The sequence below is a fragment of the Scyliorhinus torazame genome, chromosome 22 (assembly GCF_047496885.1).
Source record: "Scyliorhinus torazame isolate Kashiwa2021f chromosome 22, sScyTor2.1, whole genome shotgun sequence".
NCBI classification, from domain to species: Eukaryota; Metazoa; Chordata; class Chondrichthyes; order Carcharhiniformes; family Scyliorhinidae; genus Scyliorhinus; species Scyliorhinus torazame.
In genome coordinates, this window is record NC_092728.1 from 112863921 (window position 1) to 112891752 (window position 27832).

The 27832-nt window shown below is 46.8% G+C and overlaps 1 protein-coding gene across 7 annotated transcripts in view; it reads right to left on the reverse strand.

The window, feature by feature from the left end:
- Positions 1 to 27832, reverse strand: part of adamtsl2 (ADAMTS-like 2) — a 154534-nt gene that overhangs the window by 114297 nt on the left and 12405 nt on the right. For 5 of the 7 annotated variants that reach the window (XM_072488951.1, XM_072488952.1, XM_072488954.1 and 2 more), the window contains 3 exons: positions 24679 to 24821; positions 6766 to 6841; positions 3016 to 3118 (listed from right to left, as the gene is read on the reverse strand). In XM_072488951.1, the coding sequence (XP_072345052.1) occupies positions 3016 to 3118; positions 6766 to 6841; positions 24679 to 24821 (322 nt within the window). Of the gene's footprint in view, positions 1 to 3015; positions 3119 to 6765; positions 6842 to 9115; positions 9243 to 24678; positions 24822 to 27832 lie in introns of those variants that run through there. The other 2 variants (XM_072488956.1, XM_072488957.1) reach the window with 2 other exon arrangements.

The following is a 27832-nucleotide window of genomic DNA, read 5'->3' on the forward strand; positions in this document are numbered from 1 at the left end:
ATGGTTAACCAGATTGCACAGTACCGGGTCTTCTCAACGGTGGACCTGAAATCCGCTTACCACCAGCTCCCCATCCGTAAATCGGACCGGCCATACACAGCCTTCGAGGCAGACGGACGGCTATATCACTCCCTTGGGGTCCCTTTCGGCGTCACCAATGGGGTTTCGGTCTTCCAAAGGGAGATGGACCGAATGGTCGACCGGTACGGCTTGCAGGCCACGTTTCCGTACCTAGACAATGTGACCATCTGCGGCCATGATCAGCAGGAACACGACGCCAACCTCACTAAATTTCTCCGCACCGCCACTCTCCTCAACTTCACGTACAACAAGTGTTCTCTCCGTACAAACCGCTTAGCCATCCTCAGCTACGTGATCCAGAACGGAGTTCTGGGACCCAATCCCGACCGCATGCGCCCCCTCATGATGCTTCCCCTCCCCCACTGCCCCAAGGCCCTCAAACGCTGCCTGGGGTTCTTCTCATATTATGCTCAGTGGGTCCCAAACCATGCGGACAAGGCCCGCACACTCATACAGTGCACTCATTTCCCCCTGATGGCAGAGGCCCAACAGGCCTTCGCCCGGATCAGAGCTGATATCGCCAAGGCCACAATGCACGCTGTAGACGAAACACTTCCTTTCCAAGTAGAAAGAGACGCATCGGACGTCACCCTTGCCGCCACCCTCAACCAGGCAGGCAGGCCCGTGGCATTCTTTTCCCGCACCCTCCATGCCTCCGAAATTCGGCACTCCTCCATCGAAAAGGAGGCCCAGGCTATCGTTGAGGTTGTGCGACATTGGAGGCATTACCTGGCCGGCAGGACATTCACTCTCCTCACTGACCAACGGTCGGTAGCCTTCATGTTCAACAACACGCAGCGGGGCAAGATCAAAAATGACAAAATCTTACGGTGGAGAATAGAGCTCTCCACTTATAACTACGAGATTAAGTATCGCCCTGGCAAACTCAACGAGCCCCCAGACGCCCTATCCAGAGGTGCCAGCGCACAGGTAGACTGACTCCAGACCCTGCACGACAGCCTTTGTCACCCAGGGGTCATTCGGTTGTACCACTTCATTAAGGCACAAAATTTGCCCTACTCCGTCGAGGAAGTAAGGACGATCACCAAGGACTGCCAGGTCTGTGCGGAGTCCAAACCGCACTTCTACCGGCCGGACCGGGCGCACCTGGTGAAGGCCTCCCGCCCCTTTGAACGCCTCAGCGTGGATTTCAAAGGCCCCCTCCCCTCCTCCGACCAACAAACGTATTTCCTCAGTGTGATCGATGAATACTCCGGTTTTCACTTTGCCATCCCATGCCCCAACATGACGTCTGCCACCGTCATTAACGCCCTTAATTCTATCTTCACTCTGTTCGGCTTCCCCGCCTACATCCACAGTGACAGGGGATCCTCATTCATGAGTGATGAGCTACGCCAGTTCCTGCTCAGCAGGGGTATCGCCTCCAGCAGAACGACGAGCTACAACCCCCGGGGAAACGGACAGGTAAAAAGGGAGAATGGTATGGTATGGAGAGCCGTCCAGCCGACCCTAGGGTCCAGAAATCTACCGGCCTCCCGCTGGCAAGAGGTCCTCCCTGATGCACTACATTCCATTTGCTCATTGCTTTGCACTGCTACTAACAGTACACCGCATGAACGCCTTTTTGTCTTCCCCAGGAAGTCCACATCCGGGGTATCACTCCCAACTTGGCTCACAGCTCCAGGAACCGTGCTTTTCCTTAAACATGTGCGGCTCCACAAGGCGGACCCATTGGTGGAAAGGGTGCACCTGCTCCACGCAAACCCACAGTACACCCATGAGGCGTTCCCCGACGGCCGCCAGGATACCGTCGCCCTCAGGGACCTGGCACCAGCAGGTTCCGCCCCCGCACCACCCTCCCCTCCCCCGCCACCCCCAGCAACCCCCCTAGGACCGTCCGTCCTCCCCCTGCCCACCCCGTTGATGAAGAGGATTTTGGCACGCTCCCAGAGTCAACTGCGACCATGACAGCACCAACATCGCCGGCTCCACTTCGTCGATCCCAGAGGACGATCAAGGCGCCGGACCGGCTGAACCTCTGACCGGCCCACCGGATGACCAGACATTTTTTTTTTCCACTGTTCTGTAAATATTAAAGATTGTGATTTGTATATAGTTTTCCACCCCCGCCGGACTCAATTTTAACAGGGGTGAATGTGGTAAACCACTGTGTTCCTATATTAAGGGTTGTACGGTAGAACCTGCACTACAGGTTCACCTGGGCCCCTGCATGCTAGCTCCGCCCAGGAGCCGGGTTATAAATATGCGTGGCCTTCAGCCAGCAGCCATTTCTTCAGCTGCTGTAGGAGGCCACACTTCAGATACTGATAAAGCCTGTTTGAATTCAACTTCGTCTCCAGCCAAATTGATCGTGCCTCAAGTTCAATGTAGGTTCAGAAGGTATGACTACGACATGCCTTTACTGGGCAAGACAGAAATCAGAGACTTGCTAACTGGCCCCCTCCCTGCATTGTTCGTCAACCATAATATAGAGGAAAATCTTAAAATACACCAGCAAATTTTTGGCATTAAAGTAAAACAAAAACTGTCACTAACAAACGAAAAGATAGCGAGTGGAATTTTCCCAAAATTTGTCAGTGTCAGGTTCAGATATATTGTAACCAGTCTCGAGCCCCAATGGTTCCATCAGGCCACGCCTGCCAGAGTGATAGCACAAACCACACCCCCAGATTCCCTGTGTGCTGAGTGCCAGAAGATCTGGAGTAAAAGCACGGCTGTGCATCCGGCGAGGTACACGCTGGTTTTCAGCATCCGGCGAGGTACGCGCTGGTTTTCAGTCTGAACCTGGGATTGATAAATTTTGGGGAAATTCTGCCCATAGTGAATTGTAAGTCATTGTGTTGCAGCTACCTCGCTTGCACCTGAAAAAAGAAAGCTTGCTCACTCTTTCTTACTGTTTCAATAGTGTGTGAGATCAAACAGTTCCAGTGCAACAGGTACATCGTTCCTCACCTGGGTATAATGGTTTCCACTTGTAAGTCCTTCCATTATAAACACGGGAGTTAAACGATGAACACTGCTCATCGCGGAAGCTCCTCCCATTAGCTGGGCACTCCTGCAGCAGATATAAAAGTATGCTGAATTGTAATTTATTACATCCGAATTTGCTGCCACATCACAACAGTGATGGCTGTGAAGTATTTTGGGATATCTTCAACATGCTGCTAGAGGAATGGTCTTCCCATCTTTAACAGATGGCACATAGACTCGGCCTTTAAGAGAATGGATGTTGCTATACATGGCAGCTGTTATTAGCCGAAAGAGTACAATGCAAGTCTGGACAGTGCGATACAAATTTACAGTATTGTACTAGTCAGGGACTGGGAAAAACAGTTTTAACCAGAGTGCCTATTGCTTTCAGCTGCTCACAACAACTCTATTTGGCAGATGAGCACAGGATCTATTCTGACATCTAAATGTTGTAGTGAGGTGGTGCTGCGTTGTGGAAGCCGTTGTGGGGGACTCATTGGAATCAAAAGTTAAACACAATTTCAAGGACTGTATACAATTCCAAACTTGTTGACTAAGATTGTTCCACCCAATAAGCAACACGGTGTGAATCCTCTCTTTGCTAATCAACGCGGCTGTAAAACATTCAAATTAATTAAATCTTATTTTTTCCAATAAAATTCAAGGCTTGAATTTTACCAGCCCCTTTGTTGCTTAAGGAAGAATGATGAAACTGTGGGGGACTCGTGTCGATGGCTCTCTGACATGGACTCGAGGGGGACAGCAGCCGAGACCAGAGGCAGCAGCTGGTTTTAAAGGCCTATCATGGGCCCTTTTATCAAGCAGACAGCAATTTGCCAAAGGTGCGGCACCTCGTAACTTTTGGCAAAGCCTTTAGCTTAATGGCAGCTAACAGATCCATGATCCTGGGACCCAAAAATAGGCAGGGAAGGCAGCCACTGTGATCCCCACAAACCGACTCTTGGACCTCTGAATTGTTTATATTTACTTACTTGGAGGTGACCAGAGACCTGATTCTGCCTCAGAAACACCCCTCCTGGTGATACTGCTGAGGTTTCAGAGCTGGCCACCCGTTGATTTACATAGCAGCTCATTTGACCCATTAGCAGGTCACTTGCGGTAAAATTGTTCAGTCAGTCGCACTGATGGCAGTTGCAGGCTCAAAACTGTTTCTTACCCAACAAATGGGTCCCAAAACCAGTGGCAAAATTCAGCCCTTAGGAGTCACAGAGTTTTACATAAGAAGAGTTATTTGGCCTACCAAACTGGAGCTGGATTACTGAAAAGCATCCACTTTGCACCATTCCCTTGCCCTACTTTGTCATACACATGTACTCTCAACCATCCTCTGTCCTTGTGTGGAATCCTGAGATATTGGGGAAAACATGTGGCTTGAACCACTGCTGCCTTTAGTGGTTTCTTCAATAATATCCAGGCGGAAATATCCAGGTGGGGGCCATGAAGGGAGCAGCCTGGTGCTGTTTTCCCCAAGTAAGTCTTTGTAGTGGCACTTGAAATGGCAAACAGCACTAGATTTTTGTACCATTACCTGTTCATGATTCTGGTGACTGGTCTCGTTTGCTTCCCACGCAGCAGCACATAACAGCTATTCTCTGTTCAGGTGTGTATGCTCCCAAACAATATTCACGTATAGTGCCAGCCATCTTTCCCGCTAAGCTCCAATATAATCCTCTATTCCCAACTCCTTCGTGTGATTGTCTAGCTTCCCCTGAAATGTATCCATGCTATTCGCTTCAACCACTCCCAAGGCAGCAAGTTCCACATTTTCAACAGTCCCTGCTCCTAGCTGTTGCCCTACTTTTGTTGACTGTTTTATGGAGTTTTGAGAGCAAGGATAAGCATGGACATACATTTGAAAACAAAAGAAAAAAAAGAGAAATATTTACACATCAGTCGTCTTACATTATTTACAATAGTGGTTACTGTTACCGGTTTTTCGTTTCTCAGTAGGCATTTGACTCTGGCTGGGTTCCCTGCTCCCTCTCCCCCTTTTCATCCTGACCACCCCCCAGCCATCTAGTCATTCTTCCCTAGTCTGCTTGTGTCCTTCGCCAGTTGCGTTGGTGTGATGCCGTATACCTTGCTATTTGTTGGGCATATTTGGGTTCCATGCCCCCCCCCCATCCTCTCCTTGCTGTATTGTGACTACCCTCTCCTAACCCTAACCCTCTCCTTTTCCTTGGCTTATTAACTGTTGGCCACAACGGAGTGAATGGATCCCACGCACTGTAGAAGCCCTGGATGGAGAATTAGATTTTCTCCATTTGGAGAAATTCCGACAGGTTGGACAGCCAGTCAGCAGTTTTGGGTGGTGCTGCTGACCGCCAGCCGAGCAGGATTCTCCAGCAGGTAAAGGCAATAACGTCGGCCCTCCTCTCCATGAACAGATCTGGCTGTTCTGATACCCCGAAGATTGCCACTTTTCCCCATCACCTTGGACATGACCCAGCAAGTCTGGGGCAAGACCAGACCATGTGGGCGCAGTTGGTTGTGCCTCCTTGGCACTGTTCGCATTTGTCCTCCACCACCGGGACCAACAGGCATCCCTGCCTTGTGCCCGTAAGTACTTCCAGCTGCACAGAGTTGATGGTATTTTGCTGTATAGGAGTATCACCCAGGCGGTGAACCCGGTTCCTAGCCCAAACTGCCCCAGTACCTCGGAGGTACTTCCACTCAAGTCTGTCGAAGGTTTTCTGCGTCCAGGGAAACGATCACCTCAGGTGTTCTCTCCCCGGATGGGGTCATGATCACGTTCAGCAGGTGCCTGACGTTCCATGCTAGCAGTCTACCCTTGACAAAGCCAGTTTGGTCTTCGGCTACTATTTCTGGTACGCAGTCCTCCAGTATTTTCGTGTCTATGTCTATCCCCCACAGGTGCAGGGCCCGTGCGATCCCGAATCTTGTGCAGAAATCCGCTGGGAAACCCTCTGGTCCCGGCACCTTCCCCGCCTTCATGGAGTTAATACTCTCCATGACCTCTCCCAGTTCTAGTGGTGCTTCCAGCCCCCATCTCCTATCCTCCCTCACGACAGGCATGTCCAGTCCATCGTGGAACTGCTTCACACCCAAGTCCCTTGCTGGGGGCTCAAGAGGTGTACAGCCCCCAGTAAAAGGTCTCGAATGCCTTGTTGACCTTTTCCAGCTCTGCTACTAGTTTGCCCTTGCTGTCCCTAATCTGGGATAATTCCCTCGTGGCTGCCTGCTTTCTCAGCTGGTGAGCCAGCCGTGCTCATACAGGGTCCTTTTGAAGACAATATATCCGAATGTCAGACAATGAGATTATGATGGTTGGTTCAGTATTTCCCAAGACAAATGTCTGCGCCTTTCTCTCTGTTCCTCTGTGGCGCATTGCCAAACATTATGGCGGGTTTCTCCAGCCACATTGTTCTCGGCGGCAGGCGGCAACATGCCTTTCACTGCTGGTGAGATTCTCAGCTCCCGCCGCTGTCAATGGGCATTCCCATTGAAACTGCCCCACGCCACGCAGGAATCCCATGGACAGGGGTCCACTGCCAGCGGGACCAGAGAATCCCGCCACCAGCGAACGGCCAGAGAATTCCGGCCTACAAGTGTTCCTTGTAGCACACTCCCAGTTGCTATGTGCTACGTCGCTGTTTTCCATGCAGTGAACTTCCATCCAGTAAGTGTTTCCTTGTATATTGACCATACCATAATAACCAAGCTATACCAGCAGTAAGTGGTTCCACTGACCTGTATATTGCATAGCTGATATCTTTTAGAAGTGCCTGTACAAGTCTGGTTACCAGTTTCCATCACTGCTAGCCTTCTGGTAAATGAAACATGCAAACATATTATATAAAAATAAATATTTTGTGGTCCAAGATAAATTGAATCTTTAATGTTTAGTCAATAAAAGCCTGTCAGATAAACGGAATCAAAACGGTCATTAAATTTAGAAAATTAGGTTAAAATATGTATAATTTACTGGATTACAAAATTATTTCAGAGTAAAAGGAGTTGTCAGCACTCATTCTCTCGCATGCCGTCAACTTTAAGTGCAAAGATTTAAGACCTTGGGTTGGATTTGGTTTGGCATTCATAGTCAAATTGCAGCAAGAAAACAGGGTAATGAAGCTTCATGCCATCTCTCACTCCAGACCCAATAGAACCAGCTCTACTCGCCCCTTTCCCAGGTTACCACATGAATGCTGACAATGTTGTTCAGTCTGGACATCGAGCTCAGTTCCCTCCTACCCATCAGTTATTGCTTCTCCTGGTTGATGGGAGTAATAAACAGGCCCAGGATGGAGATGGTGAAGATTCCCAATTCTTCTGCTGGCTGAAGGCCAGGCAGAAACATCCCCTCTCTTAATTTCAAGCCAAACTCCTTCAGAATTGTGGCTGAGGTTCTCTATCAGGCCCCTCAGCTCTTGTTCTGCCGCTTCGGCTTCTCTGGCAAGATTTTCTGGCCTCAAATGGTGGGAGTCAGAGTGAGGGTGATGGTGAGAATTCTACTAGGACTGTGATCTGCAGCACAAAGGACCAGCACCTCTGGAAATTAGTCAGTTCTGGGACAGAGTCACGGTAGGACTGAAGTCCTGTGCTACTACTATTCTGTGCAAACAAACTCCTAGCATCTCCTGAACCTGAAGGAAACTGCATGTGACTAGTTTCCATAAGAGATTGGAGCAGTAGGCCATTTGGCCCATCGAGTCTGCTCCACCATTCAATGAGATCCTCATTAATCTGATTGGATAATCCTCAACCCTACTTTCCCTCCTTATCCCAATAACCCTGGATTCCTTCCCGGATTACGGTTTTCATTATTATTTTGAATATTAATATTTATTAAAGTTATAATTTATCATAATTATTCTTGTTCTGACAAGCATCTCTAACGTCTGTACTTATACCAACGGCAAGCTATTATATGGCTCACTCACAGATGTAAAACATTGTTATGACTCTCAAATGTCGAATCTCTATGCACAAACAATCAGCAAAATACTCTGTGAACACTGATTGATACAGATGTGACCTTATGATACTAAATACCCACCAGTATGATAATACTCAATACTCTCAGTCTTACACGAACTAGAAAAATCAGGCATTGCGGCCCAGCAAAAGAAAAAGCAGATGTAAATTAATCTCAAACAGGCAATGGTGGATAATCTCAACAGGTCTGACAGCATCAGAGGAGAGAAAAGAGAGCTAACGTTTCGAGTTTGGATGACACTTTGACAAAACGTTAGCTGCCTTCTATTTCCACAGACACCAAGACCTGCTGCGATTGTCCAGTATTTTCTGTTTTAGTTTCAGATTCTAGTATCTGCAGTAATTTGCTTTTATCTTTATGTAAAATAAACTGCCTGTTTGTTCTCCCTATGTTAAACCGGTGTGCAAAATAAGCATTGCTCCAATGCTGTTCACTCAAGTGGTTTCAATGGCCTCAAGCATCTGTCTCCCACCATTTGTAATGACACCTTATTTTCCCAATGCTCCGCTCATGTTCTGCAAGACATCTTAAAGTACTTGTTCAGAGCAGAAGAAAAACTATTAATACTAATCAGTTAAGAAAAGGGAAGGATAGTAAAGTTGAAGAATGGAAAGGTAGAAACCTTGGGGGGGGGGGGGGGGGGGGGGGGAGATTTTCTGGCAGGATCCTCAGTTCCGCCGGCGGTGAATCCCCTTGGCCGGTTTCTGGGCAGTGTGGGGTGGATTCAATGGGAAATCCCATTGACAGTGGCGGGACCATCACCCACATCGAAAGATATATGATATAGGAACGACTCGTGTCCATGCTGGAGCGGAGGCGTTAGCCAGTCTAATCCCACCTTCAGGAGACAATGCACGACAAGTGCATATCTTTAGAAAGTGTATCTTTAGAAATGTTGCGTTTCTGTCTCTTTACAGACGGTGAGTTCCCCACCACCCTCTCGATGAAAACAAACTCCTCTCCAATCCTTCTCTAATATACCCTCTTGTTATTGCTAACGGAAATAGAGTAGATAGGAAGAGTCTACTCCGGCTCCTTATAATTTTATACAACTCAATCAAATCTCCCCTCAGCCTCTTCTCCAAAGAAAACAATTCCAACCTGACCAATCTTTCTTCTTGGTTGAAGTTCTCCATTGCCAGCAACATCCTTGAAAATTTCTTCTGTACGATCTCTGATGTGACAGGATTTCAGTAAAGCGTTTGATAAGGTTCCCCACGGTAGGCTACTGCAGAAAATACGGAGGCATGGGATTCAGGGTGATTTAGCAGTTTGGATCAGAAATTGGCTAGCTGGAAGAAGACAAAGGGTGGTGGTTGATGGGAAATGGTCAGGCTGGAGTCCAGTTACTAGTAGTGTACCACAAGGATCTGTTTTGGGGCCACTGCCGTTTGTCATTTTTATAAATGACCTGGAGGAGGGCGTAGAAGGATGGGTGAGTAAATTTGCAGATGACACGAAAGTCGGTGGAGTTGTGGGCAGTGCGGAAGGATGCTACAAGATACAGAGGGACATAGATAAGCTGCAGCGCTGGGCTGCGAGGTGGTAAATGGAGTTTCATGCAGAAAAGTGTGAGGTGATTCATTTTGGAAGGAATAACAGGAAGACAGAGTACTGGGCTAATGGTAAGATTCTTGGTAGTGTGGCTGAGCAGAGAGATCGCGGTGTCCATGTACATAGATCCCTGAAAGTTGGCACCCAGGTTGAGAGGGTTGTTAAGAAGGCGTACGGTGTGTTAGCTTTTATTGGTAGAGGGATTGAGTTTCAGAGCCATGAGGTCATGTTGCAGTTGTACAAAACTCTGGTGCGGCCGCATTTGGAGTATTGCGTGCAATTCTGGTCGCCGCATTATAGGAAGGATGTGGAAGCATTGGAAAGGGTGCAGAGGAGATTTACCAGAATGTTGCCTGGTATGGAGGGAAGATCTTATGAGGGAAGGCTGAGGGACTTGAGGCTGTTTACATTACAGAGAAGAAGGTTAAGAGGTGACTTAATTGAGGCATACAAGATGATCAGAGGATTAGATAGGGTGGACAGGGAGAGCCATTTTCCTCGGATGGTGATGTCTAGCATGAGGGGACATAGCTTTAAATTGAGGGGAGATAGATATAAGACAGATGTCAGAGGTAGGTTCTTTACTCAGAGAATAGGAAGGGCGTGGAATGCATTGCCTGCAACAGTAGTGGACTCGCCAACACGAAGGGCATTCAAATGGTCATTGGATAGACATATGGACGATAACGGAATAGTTAGATGGGCTTTAGAGTGGTTTCACAGGTCGGCGCAACATCGAGGGCCGAAGGCCCTGTACTGCACTATAATATTCTATGTTCGAAGAGATTTTATTATTTTTAATAATTTTGAGGTCTATGTGTTATTCTGCACAGCATGCTTGAGAGTTGCCGGTGTGTGAAAGTAACTTAATTAAGGTGGGGGCTGATTGTCAGGAAGGGTTTGAGACATGAAAGGAGTGTAGGTATTAAAGGTATGTGTTTGAAATAGTTGGGGCTAAGTGAATTCCAAGTAAACAAGCAGTTGGTAAGATCATAAACAAACAAGGTAGGGTCATTAACTTTTATTTAACGCAATAGTGGGGGCAACAGGGAGAACATGAAAGATTTTCCCCAAAGTTCAAAGAGGTGCTAAGGAGAACGATTCGATGATGGGAGAGAACAAAGGATATTTAAAGAGAGATGATCAGCTGTGTTGAGTGCAGCAATGTGAGACTTACTGGGATACAGCTTTGTGCATGGAAGAGAGTTGGTAAAAGGCAAAGTTTGAAGCAGCCATTCCAGCCTTGCCACAAAAGTGTCAATTTTTCAGAAAGAAGGGTTTTGTCTTTTGTTTCTTGAATTTCCCCAGCAGAGAGAAGTCCTACGCTATACCTTTCCTGCAGCAACAGCGGAATTGCCTTGTGGTAATATTACTGGAATTTTACAGTTAAACATCTTTAAGGGAGTCAAAAACAGAAAATGCTGAATAATCTTAGCAGTCACCTGTAGAGAGAGAATGGAGCTAATGTTTTGAGTTTGATTACTTTGTCGAAGCACGAGAGAACTGGGCAAATGTTGCCTACAGGGAGTTTAACTGCATGTTTAAGCAAGTGAGGTTCTTTTGAGGGATGTTGTGTGAAGCAAATTTTAACTGCGTAACTAGAATCTTGTGTGCTTAAGTTTTATGACTAAATGTTTTAGTTGAACATTTAAAATCTCATGAGTTACTGGAATTTGTAGCTTATGAATTCCGTAGACTTTTCTTTATGCTAGATGTTTGCAATAAAAAGGTTGTGATACACGAGCCAAGTTTCCCTTTGGAATTTGGTTTGCACAATAATTAATATCCGATAGATTAACATGAGCAAGTGCATATCCTACCTATCATGTACTAACCTGAACTTTACTCTAGCTGTGGTCTAATTGTAGCAGAGCCGCCGCATTCTTCCACCCCATTCTTCCACCCTTATGCCTTCTTAACCACCTTATTCACCTGTCCCATTACCTCCAGGGATCTGGGGACATGCATCCTATACTTTTTAGAATCTTACCATTCCCTTGCCTAGATGGTTAGATACATAGAAGATAGGAGCAGGAGGAGGCCTTTTGGCCCTTCGGGCCTGCTCCGCCATTCATCACGATCATGGCTGATCATCCAACTCATAGCCTAATCCTGCTTTCTCCCCATAGCCTTTGATCCCATTCTCCCCAAGTGCTAGATCTAGCCGCCTCTTGAATATATAAGAACTAGGAGCAGGAATAGGCCATCTGACCCATCGAGCCTGCTCCGCCATTCAATGAGATCATGGCTGATCTTTTGTGGACTCAGCTCCACTTTCCGGCCCGAACACCATAACCCTTAATCCCTTAATTCTTCAAAAAAACTATCTATCTTTATCTGAAAAACATTGAATGAAGGAGCCTCTATTGCTTCACTGGGCAAGGAATTCCATAGATTCACAACCCTTTGGGTGAAGAAGTTCCTCCTAAACTCAGTCCTAAATCTACTGCCCCTTACTTTGCGGCTATGCCCCCTAGTTCTGCTTTCACCCGCCAGTGGAAACAACCTGCCCGCATCTATCCTATTTATTTCCTTCATAATTTTATATGTTTCTATAAGATACCCCCACATCCTTCTAAATTCTAACAAGTACAGTCCCAGTCTACTCAACCTCTCCTCGTAATCCAACCCCTTCAGCTCTGGAATTAACCTAGTGAATCTCCTCTGCACACCCTCCAGCGCCAGAATGTCCTTTCTCCGGTAAGGAGACCAAAACTGAACACAATACTCCAGGTGTGGCCTCACTAACACCTTATACAATTGCAGCATAACCTCCCTAGTCTTAAACTCCATCCCTCTAGCAATGAAGGACAAAATTCCATTTGCCTTCTTAATCACCTGTTGCACATGCAAACCAACTTTTTGCGACTCATGCACCAGCGCACCCAGGTCTCTCTGCACAGCAGCATGTTTTAATATTTTATCATTTAAATAATAATCCCTTTTGCTGTTATTCCGACCAAAATGGATAACCTCACATTTGTCAACATTGTATTCCATCTGCCAGACCCTAGCCCATTCACTTAATCTATCCAAATCCCTCTGCAGACTTCCGGTATCCTCTGCACTTTTTGCGTACCACTCATCTTAGTGTCGTCTGCAAACTTGGACACATTGCACTTGGATCCCAACTCCAAATCATCTATGTAAATTGTGAACAATTGTGGGCCCAACACTGATCCCCGAGGGACACCACTAGCTACTGATTGCCAACCAGAGAAACAGTTATTAATCCCCACTCTTTACTTTCTATTAATTAACCAATCCTCTGTCCATGCTACTACTTTCCCCTTAATGCCATGCATCTGGATCTTATGCAACAACCTTTTGTGTGGCACCTTGTCAGAAGCCCTATTTGTAGGGCAGCACGGTAGCCTTGTGGATAGCACAATTGCTTCACAGCTCCAGGGTCCCAGGTTCGATTCCGGCTTGGGTCACTGTCTGTGCGGAGTCTGCACATCCTCCCCGTGTGTGCGTGGGTTTCCTCCGGGTGCTCCGGTTTCCTCCCACAGTCCAAAGATGTGCAGGTTAGGTGGATTGGCCATGATAAATCGCCCTTAGTGTCCAAAATTGCCCTTAATGTTGGGTGGGGTTATGGGAATGGGGTGGCAGTGTTGACCTTGGGTAGGTGCTCAATCTAAGAGCCGGTGCAGACTCGATGGGCCGAATGGCCTCCTTCTGCACTGTAAATTCTATGATAATCTATGATAAGCTTTCTAGAAATCCAGATATACCACATTCATTGGCTCCCCGTTATCTACTGCACTGGTAATGTCCTCAAAACATTCCACTAAATTAGTTTGGCAGGACCTGCCCTTTATGAACCCATGCTGCATCTGCCCAATGGGACAATTTCCATCCAGATGCCTCGCTATTTCTTCCTTGATGATAGATTCCAGCATCTTCCCTACTACCGAAGTTAAGCTAACTGGCCTATAATTACCCACTTTCTGCCCACCTCCTTTTTTAAACAGTGGTGTCACGTTTGCTAATTTCCAATCCGCCGGGACCACCCCAGAGTCTAGTGAATTTTGGTAAATTATCACTGGTGCATTTGCAATTTCCCTAGCCATCTCTTTTAGCACTCTGGGATGCATTCCATCAGGTCCAGGAGGCTTGTCTTCCTTCAGCCCCATTAGCTTGCCCATCACTACCTCCTTAGTGATAACAATCATCTCAAGGGTCCTCACCTGTCATAGACTCATTTCCATCAGTCACTGGCATGTTATGTGTCTTCCACTGTGAAGACCGACCCAAAAAACCGGTTCAGTTCCTCAGCCATTTCCTCATCTCCCAGTATTAAATCTCCCTCGTCATCCTCTAAAGGCTAAATATTTACCTTAGCCACTCTTTTTTGTTTTATATATTTGTAGAAACTTTTACTATCTGTTTTTATATTCTGAGCAAGTTTACTCTCATAATCTATCTTACTCTTCTTTATAGCTTTTTTAGTAGCTTTCTGTTGTCCCCTCACGATTTCCCAGTCCTCTAGTCTCCCACTATTTTTGCCACTTTGTATGTTTTTTCCTTCAATTTGATACTCCCTTATTTCCTTAGATATCCATGGTCGATTTTCCCTCTTTCTACTGTCCTTCCTTTTTGTTGGTATAAACCTTTGCTGAGCACTGTGAAAAATCACTTGGAAGGTTCTCCACTGTTCCTCAACTGTTTCACCATAAAGTCTTTGCTCCCAGTCTACCTTAGCTAGCTCTTCTCTCATCCCATTGTAATCTCCTTTGTTTAAGCACAAAACACTAGTGTTTGATTTTACCTTCTCACCCTCCATCTGTATTTTAAATTCCACCATATTGTGATCGCTCCTTCCGAGAGGATCCCTAACTATGAGATCATTAAGCAATCCTGTCTCATTACACAGGACCAGATCTAGGACTGCTTGTACCCTCGTAGGTTCCATTACATACTGTTCTCGGAAACTATCGCGGATACATTCTCTCAACTCCTCCTCAAGGCTGCCTTGACCGACCTGGTTAATCGACATATAGATTAAAATCCCCCATGATAACTGCTGTACCATTTCTACATGCATCAGTTATTTCTTTGTTTATTGCCTGCCCCACCATAATGTTATTATTTGGTGGCCTATAGACTACTCCCATCAGTGACTTTTTCACCGTACTATTCCTGATTTCCACCCAAATGGATTCAATCTTATCCTCCATAGCATCGATGTCATCCCTTACTATTGCCTGATGTCCATAAGACCATAAGACATAGGAGCTGAAGTAAGGCCATTCGGCCCATCGAGTCCACTCCACCATTCAATCATGGCCGATTTCAACTCCATTTACCCGCTCTCTCTCCATAGCCCTTAATTCCTCGAGAAATCAAGAATTTATCAACTTCTGTCTTAAAGACACTCAACGTCCCGGCCTCCACTGCCCTCTGTGGCAATGAATTCCACAGATCCACCACTCTCTGGCTGAAGAAATTTCTCCTCATCTCTGTTCTAAAGTGACTCCCTTTTATTCTAAGGCTGTGCCCCCGGGTCCTTGTCTCCTCTGCTAATGGAAACAACTTCCCTACATCCACCCTATCTAAGCCATTCATTATCTTGTAAGTTTCTATTGGATCTCCCTCAACCTCCTAAACTTCAATGAATATAATCCCAGGATCCTCAGACGTTCATCGTATGTTAGGCCTAGCATTCCTGGGATCATCCGTGTGAATCTCCGCTGGACCCGTTCCAGTGCCAGTGTGTCCTTCCTGAGGTGTGGGGCTCAAAATTGCTCACAGTATTCTAAATGGGGCCTAACTAATGCTTTATAAAGCTTCAGAAGTACATCCCTGCTTTTATATTCCAAGCCTCTTGGGATAAATGACAACATTGCATTTGCTTTCTTAATTACGGACTCAACCTGCAAGTTTACCTTTAGAGAATCCTGGACTAGGACTCCCAAGTCCCTTTGCACTTCAGCATTATGAATTCTGTCACCGTTTCGTCATCCTTAAATAACAGAGCTACACCACCTCCCTTACCATCCACTCTGTCCTTCTGTATAGTTTGATACCCTAAGATATTTAACTCCCAGTCGTGACCATCCTTTATCCATGTTTCAGCAATGGCCACTAAATCATAGTCATTCACGATGATTTGTGCCATCAACTCATTTACCTTATTCCGAATACTACGAGCATTCAGGTAAAGTACACTTATGTTGGCTTTTATACCTCTGTTTTCAATCTTAATACCTTGATCAGCAACCTCTCCATCAGTAACCTCTCCCAAGTTATTTTTCCTCTTAATTTTTCTCCTAATTTTCCTTGTCGTTGAACCCATATCTTCATGTAACAACCTGCTGCGTCGCTTATCATTTATGTTTTTACTTCCCGTTTTATTCCTTTTAGTATTACTGGGCCTATTCATTGAGCTCCCCTCAGTCACTGTACCCTGTACTGTCGCCCTTTTTGATTTTTGACTACGGCTTCTCTGCCTTACACTTTCCCCTTCACTGCCTTTTGTTTCGGTCCCTGTTTTATACCTTCCGACTTCCTGCATCGGTTCCCACCCCCCTGCCACATTAGTTTAAACAGTCCCCAACCGCTCTAGCAAATAGCCCCCCTAGGACATGGCAGTTCCAGTCCTGCCCAGGTGTAACCAGTCCAGTTTGTACAGGTCCCACCTCCCCCAGAACCGGTCCCAATGCTCCACGAATTTGAAACCCTCCCCCCGACACCATCCCTTCAGCCACATATTCATCCTATATATCCTGTCATTTCTACTCTGACAAGCACTTGGCACCAGTAGTAATCCTGAGATCACTGATTATGTCAGGAATAAGCGAATGACTAGGGAAAGAGTAGGACCAGTCAAGGACAGGGATGGGAAGTTGTGTGTGGAGTCTGAAGAGATAGGCGAGATACTAAATGAATATTTTTTGTCAGTATTCACTCAGGAAAAAGATGATGTTGTGGAGGAGAATGCTGAGCCCCAGGCTAATAGAATAGATGGCATTGAGGTACGTAGGGAAGAGGTGTTGGCAATTCTGGACAGGCTGAAAATAGATAAGTCCCCGGGACCTGATGGGATTTATCCTAGGATTCTCTGGGAGGCCAGGGAAGAGATTGCTGGACCTTTGGCTTTGATTTTTATGTCATCATTGGCTACAGGAATAGTGCCAGAGGACTGGAGGACAGCAAATGTGGTCCCTTTGTTCAAAAAGGGGAGCAGAGACAACCCGGCAACTATAGACCGGTGAGCCTCACGTCTGTAGTGGGTAAAGTCTTGGAGGGGATTATAAGAGACAAGATTTATAATCATCTAGATAGGAATAATATGATCAGGGATAGTCAGCATGGCTTTGTGAAGGGTAGGTCATGCCTCACAAACCTTATTGAGTTCTTTGAGAAGGTGACTGAACAGGTAGACGAGGGTAGAGCAGTTGATGTGGTGTATATGGATTTCAGCAAAGCGTTTGATAAGGTTCACCACGGTAGGCTATTGCAAAAAATACGGAGGCTGGGGATTGAGGGTGATTTAGAGATGTGGATCAGAAATTGGCTAGCTGAAAGAAGACAGGGTGGTGGTTGATGGGAAATGTTCAGAATGGAGTACAGTCACAAGTGGAGTACCACAAGGATCTGTTCTGGGGCCGTTGCTGTTTGTCATTTTTATCAATGACCTAGAGGAAGGCGCAGAAGGGTGGGTGAGTAAATTTGCAGACGATACTAAAGTCGGTGGTGTTGTCGATAGTGTGGAAGGATGTAGCAGGTTACAGAGGGATATAGATAAGCTGCAGAGCTGGGCTGAGAGGTGGCAAATGGAGTTTAATGTAGAGAAGTGTGAGGTGATTCACTTTGGAAGGAATAACAGGAATGCGGAATATTTGGCTAATGGTAAAGTTCTTGAAAATGTGGATGAGCAGAGGGATCTAGGTGTCCATGTACATAGATCCCTGAAAGTTGCCACCCAGGTTGATAGGGTTGTGAAGAAGGCCTATGGAGTGTTGGCCTTTATTGGTAGAGGGATTGAGTTCCGGAGTCAGGAGGTCATGTTGCAGCTGTACAGAACTCTGGTACGGCCGCATTTGGAGTATTGCGTACAGTTCTGGTCACCGCATTATAGGAAGGACGTGGAGGCTTTGGAGCGGGTGCAGAGGAGATTTACCAGGATGTTGCCTGGTATGGAGGGAAAATCTTATGAGGAAAGGCTGATGGACTTGAGGTTGTTTTCGTTGGAGAGAAGAAGGTTAAGAGGAGACTTAATAGAGGCATACAAAATGATCAGGGGGTTGGATAGGGTGGACAGTGAGAGCCTTCTCCCGCGGATGGATATGGCTGGCACGAGGGGACATAACTTTAAACTGAGGGGTAATAGATATAGGACAGAGGTCAGAGGTAGGTTCTTTACGCAAAGAGTAGTGAGGCCGTGGAATGCCCTACCTGCTACAGTAGTGAACTCGCCAACATTGAGGGCATTTAAAAGTTTATTGGATAAACATATGGATGATAATGGCATAGTGTAGGTTAGATGGCTTTTGTTTCGGTGCAACATTGTGGGCTGAAGGGCCTGTACTGCGCTGTATTGTTCTATGTTCTATCACTACCTTCGAGGTCCGATTTCTTAACTTCCTTCCTAGCTCCCTGTATTCTGCTTTTTAGTACCTCATCCCTATTTTTACCTATGTCGTTTGTACTGATGTGTACCACGGCCACTGGCTGTTCACCCTCTCCCTCCAGAATGTCCTGTACTCACTCAGAGATATCCTTGACACTAGCACAGGGAAGCAACATACCATCCTGGAGTCTCATTTGCGGCCACAGAAACGCCTGTCTATTCCCCTTACAATTGAATCCCCATAACTATTGCACTGTCACCCCTCCCCTCTGTCGCAGAACCAACCCTGGTGCCACGAGTTTGGCTGTTGCTGTTTCTCCCCCCCCCCCCCCCCGCCCGAGAGGCCATTCCCCTCAACAGTATCCAAAGCAGTATATCTGCTCTGCAGGGGAATGGCCACAGGAGATTCCTGCACTCCCTGCCTCGCTCTCTTGCTCTGTCTGGTGGTCACCCATTCCCTTCCTGCCTGCGGAGTCTGAGCCTGCGGTGTGACCACCTCTCTATCCGTGCTATCCATGATGCTCTCCGATTCGCGGATGCTCTACAGTGTCTCCAGACGTCGCTCCAGCTCTGAAACTCGAGCTTCCAGGAGCTGTAACCGGAGACACTTCCTGCACACATGCTGACCCTGGGGATGGAACTGTCCCCAGCCTGCCCCATGGAGCCAGAGGAGCAGACCACGCCTTGGAGCTGCTCTACCATGATTTATTCTTTGAATTAAACTTTTGAAATTAAACTTTAGATAGATGTTTGTGTCGGATTATATCCAATTTCCTGTATACTATTTAATTAGCTTTATCCCTGAGTATTTATCTTGCTTGATCTGACAACAAATTAAATAGTTCTTTAATTGAAATTAAAAATTTCTTTAATTAAAATTAAGTTATTTAAATCAACTTAAAAATAGTAATTTAAAATCAACCCAAAATAGTTATTTAAGTGAGATTTAAAAATTAAAAAACAGTAATTCAAATCAACTTTAAAATAGCAATTTAAATCAAATTAAAACTAATAACTCCACAAATAGTCAAATTTAGCCCAGTCTGCCTTTCAGCCAATCAGGTCGCAGTCTCCTGTGACGTGTCACTGTTTTTTTTTCAATTTGAAATAAACAAACAGACAAGCAGCTGTCCTACCTGCAGCCCAGTGTCCCGCGCAGTGTCCCACGCAGGTCCGCTCCTCTCTGCTCCCGGCTCTCCTCTCGCTGTTTTAAACACTGAAACCCCCGGCTCCCGGCTCTCCTTTCGCTGTTTTAAACACTATATATTCAATGTTTCAATGAATATATTCAATGTTTTAGCATCAACTACTTCCTGTGGTAATGAATTCCACAGGCTAACCACTCTGGATGAAGAAATGTCTCCTCATTTCTGTCCGAAATGATTTACCTTGAATCCTCAGATTGTGACCCCTGGTTCTGGACACACCCATCATTGGTAACATCTTCCCTGCATCTACCCTGTCTAGTCCTGTTAGAATTTTATAAATCTCTGAGATCCACCCCTCATTCTTCTGAACTCCAGCGAGAACAATCCCAACCTAGTCAATCTCTCCTCCTAGGTCAGTCCCGCCATCCCTGGAATCAGTCTGGTAAACCTTTGCTGCACTCCCTCGAGAGCAAGAACATCCTTCCTCAGAAAAGGAGACAAAAACTGCACACAATATTCTAGGTGTGGCCTCACCAAGGCCCTGTATAATTGCAGCAACACATCCCTGCTTCGGTACTCGAAACCTCTCGTAATGAAGACCAACGTACCATTAGCCTTATTTACCGCCTGCTGCACTGGCATGCTTACCTACAGCGACTGGTGCACAAGGACTCCCAAATCCGCTGCATACTCGCCTCTCCCAATTTACAACCATTCAGGTAGTAATCTGCCTTCCTGTTTTTGCTTCCAAAGTGAATAACCTCACTTATCCAAATTGTACTGCATCTGCCATTGATTTGCCCACTCATCCAACCTGTCCAGATCATGCTGTAGGATCATAGAATCTACAGTGCAGAATGAGGTCATTCGGCCCATCGAGTCTGCACCAGCCCTCGGAAAGAGCACCCTATTTAAGCCCACACCTCCACCCCATCCCCGTAACCCAACCTAACCTTTTTGTACACCAAGGGCAAATTATCATGGCCAATCAACCTAACCTGCACATATGTGGACTGTGGGAAGAAACCGGAGCACCCGGCGGAAAAAAACACAGACACAGGGAGAACGTGCAGACACCGACCCAAGCCAGGAATCGAAGCTGGGACCTTGGGAGCTGTGAAGCTACTGTGCTAACCACTGTACTGTGCTGCATCCTCGTCACATTTCACCCTCCCACCCAACTTGGTATCATCTGCAAACTTTGAGACGTTACATTTTGTTCCCTCATCCAAATCATTAATATACAGTGAATAGCTGGGGTCCCATCACTGATCCCTGTGGCACCCCACTAGTTACTGCCTGCCAATTTGAAAAGGACCCATTAATTCCTACTCGGTTTCCTCTCTGCCAGACAGTTTTCTATCAACCTCAAACCCATGCGCTTTAATCTTGCACAATAATCTCTTATGCGGGACTTTGTCAAACGCTCCCTTTAAGTAACTCTCCCAATCTATCAAGGCAACTCACACCTCATATCATAGTTTTCTTTATTAAGATTCAGCAGCCTAGTCTCCGAATCAACTACTTCACTCTCCACCTTGATAAGAAATTCTATCATGTTATGGTCTCTAATCCCCAAGGGGTCTCGCACAGCTAGACTGGCAATGATTCCCTTCTCATTACACAGTACCCAGTCTAAGATGGCCTGCTCTCTAGTTGGCTCCTCCCCATAATGGTCAAGAAAACCATCCCGTATACACTCCCAAGAATTCCTCCTCTACGGTTTTGTGGCTAATTTGATTTGCCCAATCTATGTGAAGATTAAAATCACCCAGGATCACCAATATTCCCGTATTACAGGCATCTCTAATTTTGTGTTTAATGTCATTCCCAACATCACCACTGCAATTTGGGGGTCAAGATGTGACACCCATTAATGTTTCTTGCCCCATGGTATTGCTCAACTCGACCCATACAGACGCCATATTGTCAGAGCCAACATCCTTTCTCACTATTGTGCTAATTTCCTCTTTAATCAGCAGTGCCACCACCTTCTCTTTTATGCCTGTCCTTCCTAAATACTGAAAACCCTGGGACCTTCAGTTCCCATCCCTGGTCACCCTGCAGCCATGTCCCCGTAATCACACTTATATTATACCCATTTATATCTATCTGTGTGATTACTCCATTCACTTGATTTCAAATTTGGGGCAGCATGGTAGCATTGTGGATAGCACAATTGCTTCACAGCTCCAGGGTCCCAGGTTCAATACCGGCTTGGGTCACTGTCTGTGCGGTGTCTGCACACCCTCCCAGTGTGTGCGTGGGTTTCCTCCGGGTGCTCCGGTTTCCTCCCACAGTCCAAAGATGTGCAGGTTAGGTGGATTGGCCATGATAAATTGCCCTTAGTGTCCAAAATTGCCCTTCGTGTTGGGTGGGGTTACTGGGTTATGGGGATAAGGTGACGGTGTTGACCTTGGGTGGGGTGCTCTTTCCAAGAGCTGGTGCAGACTCGATGGGCCGAATGGCCTCCTTCTGCACTGTCAATTCTATGAAAATGCTCCGTGCATTAGAGCACAGAGCTTTTTAAGCCAGTCTTTTTCACAATGTTTTGTCTTGCTCCCAATATTTTTCTCTTTTGCCCTGTTTGAATTTTGCTCCAATTTATGTTATTTCATTTCTCTAGAATGAATTCCATTTGCCATTTTTCTGCCCACTGGACCAGCCAATTGACATCATCCTGCAGCTTTATTACGATCAACCACATTATATAGAATCATCATAGAATTTACAGTGCAGAAGGGGGCCATTCAGCCCATCGAGTCTGCACCGGCTGTTGGAAAGAGCACCCTACCCAAGGTCAACACCTCCACCCTATCCCCATAACCCAGCAACCCCACCCAACACGAAGGACAATTTTGGACACTAAGGGCAATTTATCATGGCCAATCCACCTAACCTGCACTTCTTTGGACTGTGGGAGGAAACCGGAGCACCCGGAGGAAACCCACGCAGACACTGGGAGGATGTGCAGACTCCACACAGACAGTGACCCAAGCCGGAATCGAACCTGGGACTCTGGAGCTGTGAAGCAATTGTGCTAACCACGGTGGCGCACAGTGGTTAGCACTGCTGCCTCAGTGCCAAGTACCCGTGTTTGATTACGATCTTGGGTGACTGTGTGGAGTTTGCACATTCTCCCCAAGTCTGTGGGTTTCCTCCCACAGTCCAAAGATATGCAGGCTAGGTGGGGTTACAGAGTTACAGGGATAGGGCGGGGGAGTGGGCCTAGGTCACAGCAGACTGGATGGGCCAAATGGCCTTCTTCTACACTACAAGGGTAAGATGGATTTCTCTTACCATCTGCAAACCTCCTTTATATTAAAGTCTAAATCACTGATATATACGACAAACTGCAACGGACCTAGTACGGAGCCTCATGGAACCACAGAGGAACAGCTCAGTGATGTCCAAAAAGACTGGGGGTTTCAGGTGCAAAGATCTTTAAAATGCCACGAACAAGTGCAGAAAGTAATCAAGAAGCCTTTATACCCAGAGGACTGGGGTTTAGGAAACAGAAGTTATGCTGCAGCTTCACAAAACCCTGGTTTCCCAGTTGGAGTCATTGTAAGCAGATCTGGGCCCCACGCCTTAGGAAGGATATTTTGGCCTTGGAGAGAGTGCAACGTAGGTTTATAAAAATGATACCTGAACTTCAGAGGTTAAGTCATGAGGAGAGATGATACACATTAGGCCCCTTTTCTCTAGAATTAAGAAGTTTAAGGGTGATCTGATCGAAGCGTTCAAGATATTAATAGGAAAATGCAGGGTAGCTAAAAGATAAACCATTCTAAAACTAGGGGTATCGTCTAAAAATTAGGGACAGGAAAGGTTTGGACATCTTCCACAAATGGCAACTGATGCAAGATCAGTTGTAATTTTTAAATACGGGATAGATAAATTTTTGTTAAGCAAAGGTATTAAGGGATATTGGTCAAAGGCCATGATCTCGCAGAATGCCAGAACAGTTTCGAGGGGCAGAATGGTCACTCCTGTTCCTATGTTCCTTTCAGAATGTTGACTCTACCCGATTTTGTATTAAGATTTTCTACGTGCCCTGCTAGAACCTCCTCAACTATTGATTCCAGCTTTTTTCACGATGACAGAAGTTAAGCTAACTGGCCTATAATGTTCTTCTGAAAAAAATAATAATTTTGAAGCCAGAATGGATTAACTTTTCTGTCAAAGACACAAAAATAAAAATGTTCCATATACACTAGGGGCGGGATTCTCCCCTACCCGGCGGGGCGGGGGGGGCCCCGGCGTGATGGAGTGGCGGGAACCACTCTGGCGTGGGGCCTCCGAAAGGGGCGGAGAAGGGGCCAAACCCTCACCTTGAGGAGCTAGGCCCACGCCGGAGTGGTTTGCGCTCCACCGGCTGGCGGGAAAGGCGTTTCGCGCCACGCCAGCCGGGGCCGAAAGGTCTTCGCCGAGCGATGCGGGTCCTCCCATGCGCGGGAGCATCAGCGGCTGCTGACGTCATCGCCGCGCATGTGCTGGGGGTCTCTTTGGCCTCCTCCGTAGTGAAGACCATGGCGAAGGCAGAAGAAAAAGAGTGCCCCCACAGCACAGGCCTGCCCGCGGATCGGTGGGCCCCGATCGCGAGCCAGGCCACCGCGGGGCACCCCCTGGGACCAGATCGCCCCGCGCCCCCCCCCACCCCCCAGAACCCCGGAGCCCGCCCGCGCCGCCTTGTCCCGCCGTTCAAAATGTGGTTTGATTCACGCCGGCGGGACAGGCATTCCAGCAGCGGAACTTCGGCCCATCACGGGCCGGAGAATCGGCTGGGGTGGGCCTGCCGACCTGCGCGATTCCCGCCCCTGCCGAATCTCTGGTGGCGGAGACTTCGGGACACGGCAGGGGCGGGATTCACGCCAGCCCCCGGCGATTCTCTGACCCGGTGTGGGGTCGGAGAATCCCGCCCCAGATCTGAATAAGTTCACGTCGCACATGGCTTTGTTGGACTTTGAAAGAGATTAAAATGTGAGAGTAACAAGAATGACCATGCCATTTACAGTAACCTCCTGATAAGAGTTACATTTTCAGCACCGAGCAAAGGAAAGGGTCAATCACCTTGGACTGCGCTTTGATACCATGTTGGAGTCAGCTGAAGGTTGACTACAAGAGGTTTGGGAGTTGGCCAATGACCTGTCAAGTGGCAAAGACAAAATGTTGTGGGAATAAATAAAATAATCAAACTGACTTGTTACTTCTGACTCTCTGTCATACCCAACACTTTGAGCTGCCTTTTCTCTTTGCAGATGGTCAGTGACTGGTTGCAGATTTCCAGCATTCACAGGTTGTTTTTTGACACAACTTTATTGAGCAGATGCATAAATGTTGTCAGTCAGTAACAAAATAAACACTGGCTGCACGTTGACATCTACCTTTGTTTCAGACAGTGTCTCTCCTGTGTTTTGATGCCTCCTCCACAGCTCCGGGTGCATCCTGTCCACTTGGTCCATTCACCCCACCAATAGGCAATATTATCCAATCCTTCTTCTAAACTATTGGACGTCTGGGCCACTTGCTGGTAAAAAGAAAAGAGAAATTATATTTATTTTGAAATAATGGGCTGAATTTTGATTTGCACAAACACAGGAGTTTGGGAGTGTATTGGGGTTAAAAGCATGGAAGCAGAGGGGCCAACTTCCAACAACTCTGAGAGATGGTTTGTTAATTTCTGTGTAAAGTGCGCAATTAGAGCGATAACAACATGGTTTGGAATTTAATTGTGGCTGCACAGGTTTCCCAGGAATTGCCAGATGCTTGGTGAGGACACAGCAGTAATTGAGGCGGCGGAAGACGGAACAAGGAAAAAGTACGGAAATTTCACAGCCTGATTGGAGAGGAAAATGTTGTTCACAGCATGTGTGCCACGAGGCTACTTTTGCACAGGAGTTTGAATGACTGATCTCCACTTGGAAGATCAAATCGCCATGGGTGCCTCACTGATGGTGGACAACTCTGCACAGCATAAAGCTTTGACCCACAGGAGGAATTAGGCACATAGCACAAAGCCTCTTCAGAGAAGTGAGAGGTGATGCGGCCAAGGCTGCCCCTATTATTGCAATGTTCACCTTATCAAACGCCTTCTGGAAGTCTAGATATACCACATCCATAGGTTACCCATTATCCACCTTGCTGGTTACATCCTCAAACAACTCAAGCACATTTGTCATGCATGACTTACCTTTCATAAAACCATGCTGACAATGATGGATTGAGCTTTGTCTTTTCATATGTTCAGTCATCTCCTCAATGATTGATTCCAGCAACTTCCCCAACACAAAGGTCAAGCTAACCGGTCTATAGTTTCCTACTTATTGTCTCTGTCCCTTTTTGAATAGGGGCATACATTAATGTCAATACACCTGGACCCTTCCAGAATACAGGGAATTCTGAACTATCATAACCAATGCATCCTCTATCTCCGATGCCGCCTCCCTTAATACCCTGAGCTGCAGGCCATCTGGTCCCGGAGACTTATCTGCCTTCAATCCCATTAGTTTATTCAATCCCATCTCCCTAGTGATAGTTAGTGCATCATGTTCCTCTGAATTAACTGTAGTTTTAGGAAAAATGTTAAAATCTTCTGTGAAGACAGAGGCTAAATATTGGTTCACTACCTCCACCATCGGTGTTCCCCATTATTACCGGGCAGCACGGTAGCATTGTGGATAGCACAATTGCTTCACAGCTCCAGGGTCCCAGGTTCGATTCCGGCTTGGGTCACTGTCTGTGCGGAGTCTGCACATCCTCCCAGTGTGTGCGTGGGTTTCCTCCGGGTGCTCCGGTTTCCTCCCACAGTCCAAAGATGTGCAGGTTAGGTGGATTGGCCATGATAAATTGCCCTTAGTGACCAAAATTGCCCTTAGTGTTGGGTGGGGTTACTGGGTTATGGGGATAGGGTGGAGGTGTTGACCTTGGGTAGGGTGCTCTTTCCAAGAGCCGGTGCAGACTCGATGGGCCGAATGGCCTCCTTCTGCACTGTAAATTCTATGATTATTACCTTACCAGTATCGTCCTCTAAAAGTCCAACATTTATTTTAGTTTCTCTCTTACTCTTTATATACTTATAGAATCTTTTGGCATCAGTGTTTATGTTTTCTACTAGTTTCCTTTCATAGTTCATCTTAGCTCTTTTGATTTTATTTTTAGAATCCTTTTGCTGAACCTTAAAGTTCTCCCAATCCTCCAGCTTACTTCTGCTTTTGCAGTATGGCATAGCCTAGTTCCTGTCTTCCTGGACTTTCTTAATTATCCATGGAATGTTTTTCTCCCTTTTGCAATTCCTCTCAGGAATGTATGTTAACTGAGAGGTATTTAATATCTCCCTGAACATCCTCCATTGTTCCTCAACTGCCCAAACCTCAATTATCTGTGCCTAGTCTACATGGGCCAACTCTTTCCTCAGGCCTGTATGGCACGGTCTTCACTCCTCAGTCTGAATTTGAAATTTTAGCATTCACCCTTTCCAAGAGGATCCTTAATGACAAGACTATTTACCAAACCTTCCTCATTATATAATGCTAAATCTAAAATAGCCTGCTCCCTTGTTGGCTCCATAACATATTACTCAAAGTACGAAGTCTTACAACACCAGGTTAAAGTCCAACAGGTTTGTTTCGATGTCACTAGCTTTCGGAGAGCTGCTCCTTCCTCAGGTGAATGAAGAGGTCTGTTCCAGAAACACATATATAGACAGATTCAAAGATGCCAAACAATGCTAGGAATGCGAGCATTAGCAGGTGATTAAATCTTTACAGATCCAGAGATGGGGTAACCCCAGGTTAAAGAGGTGTGAATTGTCTCAAACCAGGACAGTTGGTAGGATTTTGCAGGCCAGATGGTGGGGATGAATGTAATGTGACATGAATCCCAGGTCCCGGTTGAGGCCGCACTCATGTGTGCGGAACTTGGCTATAAGTTTCTGCTCGGCGATTCTGCGTTGTCGCGCGTCCTGAAGGCCGCCTTGGAGAACGCTTACCCGGAGATCAGAGGCTGAATGCCCTTGACTGCTGAAGTGTTCCCCGACTGGAAGGGAAGATTCCTGCCTGGTGATTGTTGCGCGATGTCCGTTCATTCGTTGTCGCAGCGTCTGCATGGTCTCGCCAATGTACCACGCTTCGGGACATCACGCTGGGGGACATCTCCCACCATCTGACCTGGGCTTGCGAAATCCTACTACTCGGCCAACGTTGTCTACCTCATACGCTGCAGGAAAGGATGTCCCGAAGCGTGGTACATTGGCGAGACCATGCAGACGCTGCGACAACGAATGAACGGACATCGCGCAACAATCACCAGGCAGGAATGTTCCCTTCCAGTCGGGGAACACTTCAGCAGTCAAGGGCATTCAGCCTCTGATCTCCGGGTAAGCGTTCTCCAAGGCGGCCTTCAGGACGCGCGACAACGCAGAATCGCCGAGCAGAAACTTATAGCCAAGTTCCGCACACATGAGTGCGGCCTCAACCGGGACCTGGGATTCATGTCACATTACATTCATCCCCCACCATCTGGCCTGCAAAATCCTACCAA